The sequence below is a fragment of the Gopherus flavomarginatus genome, chromosome 4 (assembly GCF_025201925.1).
Source record: "Gopherus flavomarginatus isolate rGopFla2 chromosome 4, rGopFla2.mat.asm, whole genome shotgun sequence".
Taxonomy (NCBI): domain Eukaryota; kingdom Metazoa; phylum Chordata; order Testudines; family Testudinidae; genus Gopherus; species Gopherus flavomarginatus.
Genome location: NC_066620.1, coordinates 118,802,314 through 118,818,743, shown reverse-complemented (window position 1 = coordinate 118,818,743; position 16,430 = coordinate 118,802,314). Strand labels below are relative to the sequence as shown.

At 38.3% G+C, this 16,430-nt stretch overlaps 1 protein-coding gene across 12 annotated transcripts in view; it reads right to left on the bottom strand.

Annotated features, from left to right (window-relative positions):
• The window catches only part of PTPRK (protein tyrosine phosphatase receptor type K), a 616,176-nt gene that overhangs the window by 217,087 nt on the left and 382,659 nt on the right, over window positions 1–16,430 (bottom strand). For all 12 annotated transcript variants that reach the window (XM_050949447.1, XM_050949436.1, XM_050949438.1 and 9 more), the window contains exon 7: window positions 6,179–6,472. In XM_050949447.1, coding sequence (XP_050805404.1) covers window positions 6,179–6,472 — 294 coding nt within the window. The remainder of the gene's footprint in view (window positions 1–6,178; window positions 6,473–16,430) is intronic.

The window sequence follows — 16,430 nt, the reverse complement described above, 5'->3', positions numbered from 1 at the left end:
GCTGAAGGAGGCATGGCTGTTTAAGGGAGATTCCAGGACCTGCTAGTAGACACACCTTGGCTAGCTTTTACAGTGCTAACCAAATTGATCAAGAAGTTCCTGTCTTTTTAACATTTTTTTTTTGCAGTGCTGATGTCCTGTCCCTTAATAAGTCTTTAATGACCCCTTGGCCCAGCAGCCACCTGCAATTGTAGTTCATTAGTTCAGAGTCAGTTATCTGTTTAAGAACTTGATCAGCTTTTTACCCTTATATTGTCTCCCTTTAAATTCAAAGGACTTTAGAAACAAGGAGGAAGAGGATATTTCAGATAGAGATGGGTTGGCACTGGATGACAGATAAAAGCAGCTGACAGTTTATGCAGGTGGATTCTATGTAGGCCTCCCTTTCCAAAGCCCCTTTCAAATGGACAGGGAGGAGGGCAGGGCACAGAATAAAGTACCTTCATGTAGGGACCCATAAAATCTAGAACCAACCATGAAAAGAACAGAAAATTAATCTAATTCAAATGAAGCTGCAGGGAAATTCAGGCAAGCAGCATGCAGTTGCCTATGCTGGAATTTGTACATTCACACATTTAATTGAAAGAGATTTCAAAAAGCAAAGAGACAACCCACATCTCGAAAGACTATGCAATAAACACTCAACAATGAACATAGAAAGTAAAGACAAGTTGTCATCTGTTTAATACTGATTCCAAGGGAGGAAAGCTGCCCACTGAGTCAACACTATGTTCCTATGACCAGCGGAGTTTTCCTTGAAGATCTTTCAGCCAAGTACTTCCCAACATACACTACTGTTTAGTTTGCATGATCTAACAAGAGTCTACTACTCTGCAGTGCTATATGCCTTCCATATGGGACTCCCATTTGTGTGCTTAGGCTAGTTAGCACTTCATATATAGTATGTATATGTTCATTAATAGAATGTTACCTGCCAATCAATTGGAAATAGAGCAGTGCAGAGCACTGGTTTGATATGCCAGCTGATCATCTGGAACGCTAGAGCTGGACATCCCACGGATGAAGCTTGTAGATGTTGGTGATAAGAGATTTCTTAAGGCTAAGTATGCAACTCTGGAATTCTGTCCCAAGTAAACATGACTAAGTGCAAACCCAGCCATGTTTAGAAAGAGCTGCAAGATGCACCTTTGCCTAATCCTTCTTAATTGTTTAAATCCTGATTTCATAACATAGCCAACTAGTAAATTTGCAAGGAGCAGGAGCACATGGTGTGTGATATCTGTTAGTGAGATCTTAAATGTTCGACATTCACTCTAGCAAAAAGCCCAGAAACAAGAGTTACAGGTGATAAAGAAGTTTGTAAAAACAAACAGAAACTTATAAATACTGGTGTAATATGAGCATTCTGCAATGACAAATGTAAAAATTCAATATATTCAATTACAGAATTTCAAATGAGTCGTTATTTTAGTCTAATAAAAAGTTTCGATGCTATAAATAGCAATATAAATGTGAAAATGGTAAATCAAACACACTAAAATGCTCAAAATGTATTACAGTTCCTCTTTTATATACTATAAGCCTTCTAATTTATTGATATCAGATTTCTTCAGTATATCAAGAAAAGGATAAAGATTTTGCTTGAAATCTTAAGATTGCATTAAGATAAAGCAGTAAATATTCTCTTTCTGAACCCTTAGAAAATTTTAGAACATTCCACTAGATTAAAATTACTAAGAATTAGCCTTTTGCTTGTATTTTATTAGTTTTTTGGAAGAGCGGATAAGCAACCCTAAAGGAAAAGACTCTAGTTCTTGAATTATACAAATATAAAGGAGGAATATCCTCAACTTGACCTTTCAGTTGCCAAATTTTCCTGTTGTCCTTCTGACAAATACCCAATTTTGCCTCCAGCACCTTCTCAGAAGCCCACCTCCCCGAAGTACCAAGATGCCAAATTCTCCCAGGCCCTACAAGACAGGTTCATTAGTTCTAGCTATCAAAAATCTCCAGCCCCACTCCATAGTCTTCAACAGGACAATCAATAGTAAGAAAAGTGTAACTATTTGCTGCCAGTCAGCCCTCAGCACAAGTGATTTTTAAAAATTTCTCGTGGCCCTACTGCTCTATTTGAAAATTGCATACAATTACTTAAAAAAATAATTAGCATGGCATATTAATCTAGATGGCCATGAAGAACTAGGCCCTCAAATGCACTGATCTCTGGAGCCTAATTTTAAGACTTAAAATGTAAAAACACTTGAGATTATTTTCTTTGTGCTACTTATTCTCATTATGTGCTTTTTTGCTGATAGGAACTTCAGCAACATCCTGGTATTCTTTGTATTCTATTTTCAAAATTAGTAACATGGAAACCACAAACAAATACTCCACATTCAGAAAAACAGAGTGGAAAACAGCCCTGAACCTGAACCTTTAACTAAAGCCAAACCTTAAGTCAACGTTGCACTGTTGAACAAAAATTTAAACCAGTTTTTGTGACTCAAGGCTGATTGTCATTGATTATTAGTCTCTGTGATTGATAATTATCCTGGACAATAGTAAAAAAAAAATCAATACATATGGTTCCATTTTCAGTTTTGATAAAGCTGTAACCAGAAGGGAAAAGCTTCATCCCTTTCCTTGCTTTATAAAAAATCCACTGACACAAGTTTACTTAAAGGGTTTGGAATGAAAATCAGATCATTTTCCCTTTGCTCCACAGATCTACATGTATTAGTGAAAAATCACAAACCGCACTGAACTTCAGTGAAGCAGGAGCTCTACTCACCATGTAGATATATTAAGTTCTGCACAGACTGAACTGTTGACCTTCTTTACCACTAAAATATCAGTTAATGAGAAAGCTCAGCTGTTAACAGTTATTCAGAAGCAGCAGCCAATGTAACAGAACAATTTCTAAAGTATAATTGCTAAAGCATGCTAAGTGGACAACTTTAAAATACAGCATATTTTATTTCAGCTTAACACAGGAAAGACAGATTGCAAACACGCTCTGATGCCAAATGATATCCTCAAAAGGAAAATCTCACAGGAAGACATCCTTGCCTTATTGAGCAGTTAGGTATTAGGATTGCTTCCTATTAAAACAGCATCTCACTTCCTTTTATTTTAAAATGCTTATGTGAGCAATAATACAGTGTAGTTATACTGCGGGAATCACACACTTCAGGTGCATTGTGAGGAATGAGATGAGGAGAAGTGCCCTCAGCCACCAGAGACATGTAATTACCTCTCTCACAAAATACACCTTGGAGCATATTACTGCTCCTAGCAAAATGGCTATAACCTGCTTAAAAATGAAAACAAGACTGGACCTGTACTCTCAGGATGTATAATTTTAAAAAGAAAATCAAGTTCTGGTTAGTGTGTTTTATATTCTCAGTCTAATTATTAAAAAATACTTAGTCATATCATATTTGTCTGCTGATTATTATCGTTAATTACCCACATATAGATGTGAAAAAAAATCTACATTTTCAGTATAATACAGTCACTAAATTTAAGCATAGGAAAAATCATCAAATTTCAGTTATACAAATAATTTAATTAATTGTGTCTGGCACCTTATAAAAGTCCTCCAGAAATCACTGTTCATTGTTTTAACTCACTGTTTAGGAGACACAACTTCTCGTTCAACCACTCTTGCCACCTGATAACTACATCGAATGCTTGATGCCCAGACTTGTGCAATTGTACTTCAAAGTGCACAAAACGTAAGATGTTCAGAAGTGAAACATGGACTAATAGATCAATATCATATTATTCTGAAATGTCATGGTATTTGTAAATTCTAAACCAACAATGTATAAAAATCATTTTCAATCTCCTCCCAAAATAAAGCAACTGTTTATGCTTGAGGTAAAATAGCCAATAGCATTTTACCAACATATTATTCCTGATAATTCAATGTTAGTTATTACTTAGAGCATAAACATTTAAAACCCAACCAGTGAATGTTCAGTAATGTGTTTCTTATTCACATAGTAAAGCAAGGTAGTTTCACACCGATATATCAAATACACTGACTGGAAATAAATATTACATGGGTAATCAATTATAACTTATTTCAAAATTGAACCTAAAGCTTACAAAACATACAGAAAAGACAAAACTAATAAAAGGGGAATAAGGATAGCTATCTTAAAAATAAGCAGTCTTGCCTGAAACAAAAACTAGAATTTTCCAAAACAAAGTACTGCAGTTAGTGGAATACAATGCAGCACAGTAAGCGACCTGCTAGTCACCAAGCTAACACTACTAGCAAAGAATATATCATACTGTTAGCTATTTCATTATTGGCTTTATTCTTGGCTTTTAAAACTTTTTTTTGGAAGAGGCTGATATTGCGTCATTTGCTTTCTAACAGACACACACACATACACACACTTCAGATAGATTTTTATACTGATTTTGCAAGTTTTAAAACTACAACATAGTTGCAAAAGCCCAAAGGAAGCCTTCGTGGAAGAGAAATACCTGTCTTCACTATTATTGGAGATGGATGAATGGAGCAAAGACCTGGAAATCATATTCTAATCTGGATCCTGTCAATGATTCACTATATTACCTGGGGCAGGTAACTCAACCTCCCATGGCCTACAGTTGCCACCTTTCATTAAAAAATAGGTTTCTGTGCTGTTGTGGCACCAAAAGCACTGCAAGCTATATTGCTTATTGTTTTGATGTTTTAATATTCAAATCAATTATTACTTGAACAAATATTTATCACTTTAAGTATTATTTTGATCTAGTCATTCGAACAAACTCATCAAGAATATATATTTTATTATTTATAATTGAGTATATTTTCATGCTTTAAAAATTACACCACTTTGCTTCCCTCTAATTGGCTAGCTAAAGGGATGTCAGGCCTTTAATATACCATGACCTAACCCCTTATCTTTTTCATATTAGGCAGCTTAAGTCTTTCACATATTAGAAACAAGAAAGTATACCCAAATGATGGAGATTCTAGGCTGTGTCACATTAATAAAGAAGCTGCTTCAAATTTCTATACTATATTTTTGGAGCAATGTCTACAATTATTTAAGAGAACTGAACTGACACTTTAATCTGGACTAGATTTCAACAGTGGTTATCTGACCTGAGATAGACACATGAATCTTCTCACTTTTCAAGAGAGGTACACACTGCATAGTAAATTAGAAATAAGATCGCCTATTTCAAAATTGCCTGCAGTTTCAGAATTGCTTTAGGCTGAGAGCTTGTTTGTTTAGGGAATTAAATGAGCAGAATGCTTCAGCTCCCAAGAAATGCAATGTTTGGTTTCAAAATAAAACAGTATCAATACAGATGGTCTAATTTTCTGGAATATAAACTCACTGACCTGGTCAAGTTGAGGACACTTATAACATTAGCTCCTAACTCTGGCGCTGACCTTTTTCCATAGTAACTGAACAGAATGATCACACATACTAAGACACGCATTAGACTAACCTGTCCAGTTGGAATCCATACATACATAATTTGTGAATGGAGACTTCATTCTAACACTGCTCTCATCACTATATAAATATGGACGACTTAGAATTAAGCAACGTGACTGTCTTTTCTTACTACATTTTAAAGTAATTTTGAATAGCATGTTTGCCAGCTTTTTTGTTTCCACTTGTCTCAGCCAGACCTGTCAGCCTTTTCCCTGACACATCCTGGCCAGCCTCTCTCAGCTCACTCCCTTTCTGCCAGGGCATCTTTTTAACTGGCCAGGGTCTTTTGATCGCAAGCTTAGCCTTGGGAGACTAAAGCACCCTAGGTCTCCATGAAGCCAGCTAGGTAAATTCTCTCACCAAATGATGGCTCAGCCATTGTTGTTTTAACTCCACTGAAGTTGGGTACCGGAGAGGCTATTTTGGTAACTGTTTTACCTTTCCTGAATTCCTTAACAGCTCTCCTTTAGAGCCTCCTTTGATTTAACTATATGCATTCAGACACTTTGTCACAGTTTCCTAGCTTCTATGATCAATAAATGGAAGCTTAAGTTGACCCCAACAAGGTGGCACAAACAGAATACGGGGGCCAGGCTGGCATAAGAACTTTCAGACTTTTGGCAGTACCAGCAAAGGAGAACTATTGCTATAGTAACAGCACCATTACAGTGAAAACAAACTGGCAAAAAATAAATAAATAAATAACAATAAAACACAACAAAACAAAAAAATCCACCAGACCTCACCTGCACATTTGGTTCTGGTGATAAGTGGTGGTCCTGGCTGGCCAGTTCCTCCTTCTCCTGGCCTGGTAAGGAGGACACGAATCTCATACTCAGTGTCTGGGTCTAAGTGCCATAGCTTATAAGTTGGTGCATTTACAGCATGGGTTTCTGTCCAGCTCCCAGATGTCATCCGGTACTCTACTTCTTTCAGAATTATAGGCCCATCACCAATTATGGAATTAGCATTCAGCTGAATCAGCAAATATGTAGGCCCAACACCAAGTAACTGAGGAGGTGCTATTGGTCGAGGTGGTTCTGTAAGAAATTAAAAAATACACAGTGAATAAAACCAAACTTAGAAAGATCATAATATTATTAATATACGTGTAGCTAAAGGCATAGCCCAACAAGAAGCGTCATCCTGCGGTTGTAGAGATGCCAGAACTGGAAAGCAAAGCCAGAATAATATAGCATTAAGAACAGGAGGCTATATTCACAGTTGTTATAATTCAGTGTAGCTCCACTGAAGTCAATAAGCTATATTTATTTATTCATTCCCCCGCTCCAGGACTGTGCTGGTTTATAAGATCCTTATCTGGTAACATTTCCTGAACTATTGTGAATCACTTCATGATAATTCATGTATTTTATAAGACAAAAAAATTGGGACTTTGAATTTCAAAACCAACTCATTTTATTTTATTGAGAGAAGCTAGGAACAATTCCTGCAGTAATAGCTTCAGTGTCACGTTCCACTGCCCCCCTGAGAGCATCTCCAAAAACATCATTGCAGTCCATTTCAAACCTGTCAAATGCAGTGTAGGGTGAACAATATGGAAATACATCAAAGCCATTCAGAATGTTTAGAACTGGGCAATACTGACTGGATGGTGACAATGTCAAGATTAATAACAACTATATATGGAATTATTTATGGTTCCTCAATCAAATAACTTATCCTGGCATACATATGTCTGAAATGGGCACCCATTTCCCCCTCTCCCCTCCCTGCCATTTAATATAGTTTTAACAAAGCTGTAAAGTGAAAGTTAGCAACAAGGGACTGAAAAGGTGTGAGGGAAAAAATCTATGAAGTTTCTGCCTGGAGTAGTACATTGCCTAGGAGTGATTTATTTTAAGAAACAATCAAAGCAACGTGTATTTTTCCAATAAAATGAATCCACTGATAAACACGGAAGGTTCATTTTCATTCCAGATGGCACATATTTCAGCTAATTTGTTTCAGTTAATTAGGCAACAACGCTAAATTCAAGTCTCACAGGGGTTTCACACAGCAGTAGTGCGGAACCAAAACAGCAACTCCAAGCAGGTAGAGACATCTGGTGGGAAGTGCATGCAAAAGATATCTAACCCCATCCCTCTACCATCCTTCAACCCTGCCTCCCAAAAAGAAAACACAACACCTTTAAGAAAATGAAGTAAAGTGTGGTTCTACCTTTGAAAAGTGACTATGTAAAAATTGTTAGTCAACATATCATTACCATGTGCTTATTCATAACAATGATGACCTGAACAGGATCTCAACTGCTTCCAAGAACACCTTGTTACATTCTATCAGCACTTCGAGGTGAAGTTCAGGATTAGATTTCTTTGTCCGTCTGCATCTCTACCAGAGATGACATTACTCTGGAGCTACTAGATATATTTTCTGGAAGTGCATACTTGCCATTTTTAGAAGGGACCAGATTGCCCAAATAGTAAGTATTCATAAAATTTTGCCAGGGAGGCATTTCCCATGAGCGTCCGTAGAAGGCCTGCAACCAAAGCACTCATCTCATGTTACACAATTTGAAAATTGGGCTCTCAAATGAATCCATGATATCTCAGAATGGGAACACCTGGAATTCTTTTCATTCATCCTCACTGATGGACCTAGGCCTGATTCAGTAATGTGCACAAGTTCTACACAGTTTAGTTCACGACAATCTGGACTCTCAGGTATCTAAACTAATTAATCATCTAAATTTCTCCTCTTCTCCCTCTCTGCCCTCCGATTTTCTGGCATAAACTAGGCATAAGCCTCTTTACCTGAATCAAACCTCAGCAATGTAGCATAGCTTAATGAAGGCAGTTCATTTCCTGTGGAACTAGCATATTAAATGGTAAACTAACGAATTCTAAGGTCAGTCTTATAGCTAACAACATAAACATTGTTGAGGATGATACACCACGAACTCTGAGTTCTGAAACTCTACAACATGACGCTATGTTTAGAAGTATATACTTTGATTAACAGCATGATTACTACAAGTGAAACTATGCATTAATGAAACTAATATACCACTGCATTTTAAATTTTTATGTTGGATGTAAAGCGTATTCTTACATTAGCATATGCATTTTGTTTTTAAGCTCTTGAGGACAAAGACTTATTTAGAAAGTCTCTTCCCGTTCTAATAAATTATGCATGAATTTTAATCAGTTAGCAAATGAACAAGTAATTGTTCTGCAGAAATATTAATATTCTTCATAACACAATGCACTCAGATCCAGAGGTATGGTGCAACCAAAAATCCCTAAAGTACACTAAGACTCAACTGAACCATGCAATCCCAATATACCAGATAAACTTTTTTTTATGTTACCCAATTAATTTGCTATTAATGATTCTCATTCATTAGTTTATGACCGGATCTATCAAATATTTTCCAATTACAATTTCAAATTGTATCATTTGCTTTTACAGGTCTAGTAACCTGAAAATGTTATGTTTTGGAAAATAACACTAACAATTAGTGGGTGTGTTGAGGCCATTATGTTGTGGTGATAGCACTTCTATTGCACTATTATCAGATGTATGCAACACTACTCAATCAATGGGTTTTGGAGTCACTGCATATATCAGTACACAGTATAGTGATCCTGCAGGATAAGGGAGCATGTGGTTTTCTAGTCTTGTGGTCCAGTTCCTATAGAATAAAGAGTAATACTCTTTCCAAGTGAGCTGGGAAGATAGTTTGTCCAAATGTAAAGGTGTGGTATGGAAAGAAATGAAGATGATAAGCAAGAGGGGATCCCCAAAGTTACCCCCTCAGAAAAAGTTCACTCTGTGTTGAAGCATACAAGAATTTAGTCACAAGTAAATACTACTACAAAACTTAAAGAGGAAAAAAAGTTTGATCCTTCATTTTGTGATTGATATAATCTCAGAATTAATAATTACTTGTCACAGCTGTGAGATTATGAAAAAAATTCAAATGACATAAGCACACATTTAAGTGCACTTGAAGCTGAAACCACTTTGAAAAGTAATGCACACAGGAAAAAATAAACCCAACTATACATACAAAATGATGGGGTCTAAATTAGCTGTTACCACTAAAGAAAAAGATATTGGAGCCATAGTGGATAGTTCTCTTCAAACATCTGCTCAATGTGCAGTGGCAGTCAGGGGGAAAAAAAATATCTAACAGAATGTTCAGAACCATTAGGCAAGCACTAAATAATAAAACAGAAAACAACGTAATGCCACTATACAAATCCATAGTACACCCACACCCTGAATAGTATATGCCAGGGGTCGGCAACCTCTGGCATGTGGCTCGCCAGGGTAAGCACCCTGGCGGGCCGGGCCAATTTGTTTACCTGGTTCAGCTGATCGTGGCTCCCACTGTCGGCAGGTTCAGCTGATCATGGCTCCCACTGTCCGCGGTTCGCCGTCCCAGGCCAATGGGGGCGATTGGAAGCCACGGCCAGCGCATCCCTCGGCCCGTGCCGCTTCCTGTTGCCCCTATTGGCTGGGACGGTGAACCGTGGCCAGTGGGAGCTGCGGTCCGCTGAACCTGCCAGCGCAGCAGGTAAACAAACTGGCCCAGCCCACCAAGGTGCTTACCCTGGAGAGCCACGCACCAGAGGTTGCCGACCACCGGTATATGCAGTCCTGGTGCCACATCTCAAAAAAGATATTAGAACTTGAAAGAGTACAGAGAAGTGCAATGAAAATGATTAGGGGTAGAGAACAGCTTCCATACTAGGGGATGTTAAAAAGTCTGAATCTGTTCACCTTAGAAAAGAGATGACTAAGGGGTGGCTATAACAGAGGTCTATAAAAGCATGAATTCTGTGGAGAACGTGAATAAGGAAGCGTTATTTACCACTTCACATAACACAGAAACGAGGGGGTCGTATGATGAAATTAATAGGCAGTAGGTTTAAAACAAACAAAAGCAGGTACTTCTTCAACACCACATAGTCAACCTGTGGAACTCATTGCCTTGGGATTTGGTGAAGGCTAATAGCATAAATGGGTTCAAAAAAGAATTAAATACGTTCATGGAAAATAGATCCACCAATGGCTATTAGCCAAGATGGTCAGTGACATAACCCCATGCTCTAGGTGTCCCTGAACCTCCAACTGCCAGAAGTTGGGCCTGGACGATGAGATGAAATTGCCCTGTTCCGTTCATTATCTCTGAAGCAACTGACATTGGACACTGTCAGAGACAGGATACTGGGCTAAATGGAACATTAATCTGACCCAGTATGGCCATTCTTATGACTAGAGAGATATGAACTTTTCACAGCAAACAATTTTTTCTTTGAATTTAGCTTTAGTCTTGTGTTCTAACTTATACAATGTTTTATGAAGAAATATTTCAACCTAGGGATTGTTCATGGGCTATTTCAATATGATCACTGAGTAGACATTTGTAACAAATTCCAAACTTTTCACATAGGTCACACTTGGTAATTTCATTCCCTTCTGTGATGACTGCAAATCTAGCAATCAGGTGTGAATACTTTCATTTAGGAACTAAGGATAAGCTTTCCACAAATATTGTGCACTATTGCTTAAACTTAGCCATTTTGGTGTACAATCCTGCCAGTGAACTTGGCTGCTAGACTGTCCACAGAAAGAAAACAAAAGGAGCACAAACTTCTAAAATGTGAATGTTCATGCATAATGTTTTGCAGTATTTGGCCAGTTCAAAATGCCCAAAAGCTAAGTTAATCATAAATTAAGACTGACATTTCATCAATATGACATCTCCATTTTGCCTATTAGTAATTCAGTATGTTCAAATCAAGATTTGAATCACATTATGCATTAAATGCATTTGATATTTAGGCATCACTGAATAGAATAGGCACAAAGCATCAACTTTAACTGATTTTTCTTGCTGTTAAATGGTTGTGTCACATCCTTAAAGTTACACATTGTGTGTTAATTAATTACGTATAATAGGCAAACAAGCAAGCAGGAAAATTACTCATGATTTTAGTATCATAAGTGGTATTATAAAAGTAAAACATTACGCACTAGCATGTAAAATATACCTATTACAAGATTACTATTACATTATTCAATATAATTCACCGAGTCCACTTTTATGTACTAACCTATACTACACACACAGTCCACATGTACGTACAGTAGCACACCTCCACCCACACCACTACGTCTCCCTTCCAGTACAGAACATGTGCCCAAACTTTGGGTGAGGGAGGAGGGTTAAGGTAACATTTATTTTAGTGGCAGCAATTTGCCAAATTTAAGTGTTGCCAACTATTTTTTTTTAATTTTCTCACAATTCTTACAGTATTCAATATTTTACTGAAAGCCCCAGCTTTCAGTCAGGTGATAACACGAAAAGCTCAGCATTACTTTGAAACAAGTGTCTAGTCCTCAGTTCCAGAAAAAAAAAATTTTGAAAATGTGACTTGTGTGCATTTGAAACATACAAAAACTAAAAAGGTAAATAAAAAGAAATTCATAACTGGCATTTATGAATAATTTTAAATCCATATTCAAGTCAATCATAGAAAGGAGTACACAAAAGGACCATGCAGCAGTAGTATGACACCCAGTTACAATGATCTTTTAAGGTCTTCCTCAACCAAAAAGCATCCCAGTGGATGCATAACTGCCTTTGTGCCTAGCTGCTCAAAATCAGCAGTTGGGCCACTGCATCCTATTACCTTGCTAATAAAGTTTACACCTTTGCTTCTCAAATATTATGTAATACACAATATGCAGCAATGAAAATGGGGAATATATGCCTCACTGAGATCCAGCCTAGTCAAGGGGCACTGCCAGCTCCCTTGCAGTCTACCAAATGCACTTTGAAAAGTCATCCGACCTGCACTTGCAGTTAAATCTTTTCTTGCTGCTATGCAAGTGTCCAGCTTCACAAACCAGGGAAGCAAAGGGTAGGTCAGGTCTCCTGGGAGATGCTTAATGAACTTGCACACCTGGCTGACAACTTTCCCCAATGTGTATTTTCAACCACAAACTGATTGCCATCCGAGACACAGCACTATGGGCAAGCATCCAAAGCACGATCACCACCCACTTTTCCACCATCAAAGCAGCTTTCATTCTGGTATCTCTGTGCTGAATGGCAGAGATAAGCTCAGTACACAGATCTGGGATGGAGCCTGCAGCATCTGAAAGTTCTCAGCTGATTATCCCAGATCTGCACTGTAATATGATTCACAGATTCTAGGGTCAGAAGGGACCAATGGGATCATCTAGTCCGACCCCCTGCACAAAGCAGGCCACAGAACCCTACCCATTCACTTCTATAACAAACCCCTAACTTATGCCTGAGTTATTAAAGTCTTCAAATTGTGTTTTGAAGACCTCAAGCTGCAGAGAATCCACCAGCAAGTGACCCATGCCCCACGCTGCAAGGGAAGGCGAAAAACCTTCAGGGCCTCTGCCAATCTGCCCTGGAGGAAATTTCCTTCCAGACCCCATATATGGCGATCAGCTAAACCCTGAGCATGTGGGCAAGACTCACCAGCCAGCACTCAGAAAAGAATTCTCTGCAGTAACTCAGATCCCATCCCATCCCACATCCCATCACCAACCACTAGGCATACTTATCTGGCGATAATCAAAGATCAATTGCCAAAATTAGGCTCTCCCATCATACCATCCCTTCCATAAACTTATCAAGCTTAATCTTAAAGCCAGATATGTCTTTTGCCCCCACTACTCCCCTTGGAAGGCTGTTCCAGAACTTTACACCTCTAATGGTTAGAAACCTTCGTCTAATTTCAAATCTAAACTTCCTAGTGTCCAGTTTATACCCATTCGTTCTTGTATCTACATTGGTACTAAGCTTAAATAATTCCTCTCCCTCTCTAATATTAATCCCTCTGATATATTTATAAAGAACAAGCATATCCCCCCTCAGCCTTCTTTTGGCTAGACTAAACAAGCCAAGCTCTTTGAGTCTCCTTTCATATGACAGGTTTTCCATTCCTCGGATCATCCTAGTAGCCCGTCTCTGAACCTGTTCCAGTTTGAATTCATCCTTCTTAAACATGGGAGACCAGAACTGCACACAGTATTCCAGGTGGGGTCTCACCAGAGCCTTATATAACGGTACTAACAACTCCTTATCTTCGCCTGATGCATCCTAAAACCGCATCAGCTTTTTTAACGGCCATATCATATTGGCGGCTCATAGTCATCCTGTGATCTACCAATACCCACCAGTCACTGCTTGTTTCTCAGGCCCAGAAATGCCACTCCATCATGTGGAGCTGGTCAACGAATGCCTGCAACACCCAATAATTTTCATGCATTGTTTGCTATCATCCATTCCTCCTCTTATTGAGTCCTATCTCATTTTCATTGCAGCACCACCAGCCGTTGTTGCAGTGATAGTCACTGCAATTTCACCAATACAGAAGAATTGCATGCCCTATCTCCAAAACAGACGTGATAACTCTGCTGACCTGTGCAGGATCCATGTTTCTGCCAGTACAAGGAACTGTAGGAATTTTTTTAAAAGCACAAAAGTTACGGGATAGAAAAAACATTATGGGATGGAGGAAAGGAAATTATGGGGACATGGCCCCAAACTCCCATAGGTCCCTAAGCACACTACTGGTATCCCACAATGCACTGCAAAACATTCCAACAAGCTATTGTGACAGATAGTGGTTCTGGGCCATTGAGGTGCCTACCTATGGCGTACTACATTATCTGCTGATACAGTTTCTCACAATGAGGACATGCAGAACCAGGAAGAGCAGCCAAGTCCATGCATGGCTCTAGCAATGTAGCAATTTCAGCAGCTATAATGCTGCAAAAATTCTGGCAGAAAAACTTTATAGGATAGATATGGCCCTAGTCTTCTCTTCCTGGTTATGTTCTCTCCTCTGACTCCTGAAACAAGGTCCCCTTCACTTATTCAGGTTAGATGATCAAAATGTTTCCCCTTAGCTCAATGAACATGTCCTTTTTCAACAACAACTTCTAATGGCTTGTGTCTTTTTTTTCCTGTCTTTCTTTTCTTCTGTGGATTTTCCATTGTTCCTGCCTCCCCCTTGCAGATAATCCAGGAAAAAACAGTTTCTCCTAAGCTGCAGACATCTCATTGTTCTAGGGTGCTTCCAAGTTAAGAACTCAACGTCCAGGGCTGGCTCCAGATTTTTTGCCGCCCTAAGCAGCGAGGGGCAGAGGGGAACAAACAAATAAATAAATAAATAACATAAAGCCATGATCGGTGGCACTTCGGCGGCAGCTCTACCGCGCCACCTCATTCTTCGGCAGTAGGTCCTTCCCTCCGAGAAGGACTGAGGGACCCATTGCCAAATTGCCGAACACCCGGTCATGCCGCCCTTTTCCATTGGCAGCCCCAAGCACCTGCTTCCTGCGCTGGTGCCTGGAGCCGGCCCAATCAATGACTCTTGTTGCACTGCCCTAGCCCAGGTCTGTCCATAAATGGCTGATTCTACCTACCTGAGGCATACAGTGATACAGCAATTTCATAAAATCAACCAGAATTCAGAAGTTATACATAGATAAGTTTTCCAAATTGTCACAACCCTCATGTTTATATATTTCAGATGAATACAGAGATAGTTCAAGCACATCTCAGCACTTTCAACTATTCATCTGTGTACACAAATTACAGCAGTTATGATGAGAAAGACCTAACAGCATGAGATCTATCACTCTACTGCAAAGTTCTAGCTGCCCTTCCAGCACTGTCAGTCCCATGCTGAGCGGCTTCGTACGTAGGATTGGGAGGCTTGTATTTTTTTTTTATCAGTAAACATCAATAAACATTTATTTCACAAACAATGTCCATTGATACTAATGGAAATTTATACATAGGAAAAGTAAGAAAAATGCTGTTTGAGAAGTTTTTAGAGTTAGATGTATGGATACTTAATTTATATATTTGGATCTGTGATGTTGACAAATTGTGTTTTAACTATAAAGTTTTAACTTTTTAAAATATTAATGTCTACTGCCATTAATTGTTTGACTCCTTCCCCCTCCATTGTTCTATAATTTTCCCAAGATCGTGAACATTTAAATTTATAAAAATAAAAAATGTGCAGAGATTGATATCCACTGATGATATAAAAAAGATAAAAACTGAATTCTGCCAAGCCTATTCATACGATACGGGATATACACTCATTGTGACTTCAACAAGTAAAATGTACCCTTAACTGCCTTGTACCCTGTTGCCAATTGATACACAGTACCTACAAAATGTTACTATTTAATTAAAGGAGTTAGTTGACTGGAACAAAAGAACACTAAGCAATTGCTTAGTGACCAGACGGCATCGAGTGATTTAGCCAACTCATATAAAAGGAACAGCTATAAATACGGCATTAATTCTCATTTGTCATTATTACTAAAAATGGGAAAACTGAAATAATTTGTCTTAAACACAAGCATTTTAACATAAACACCCAACATAACTTGGCAAAATTCAGTAATGTTGTATAAAAATCCTGTTAGTATGAACATACACAACAGAAACGGCAAACTGAACAGCAGCCCATGACACTTTGCATAATTATGACCCTATTGTATTTATCCACTGCAACATCAGCTTTAAATTTAGGGTCTCTGCTAATGTTGATACTGAATGTGTCACAGTTTAGCTCAAACTCTCAAGTACCTGCATAATATATCAAGTTTATGTCTGAAGTACAAAAAAGATTGTGTAGATATAAAAGTGTTTAATCTTTGTGACACAGTAGTTACTGACCACCCAAAGTGCTGAAATAAGAATTATTATTTCACTATGGAAACTGCTAACTTCTGCATAGTGATTTCATATCCTATGCATCATCATGGCATTTTATTCACCTTGATTTGAAACACCATTGCAATCATTTTATCTGCCCTTAAATAAAAGGAATAGTGTGTTGCTTCAGCACTCTCAGCAGAAATTGAAAATAACATTAGGCTCATGCTCAGCATACATATGAAAATAAACAAGATTTTCTTAAAAACTGAAGCATGTTCTCCCCCACATCCTGTAAGCAC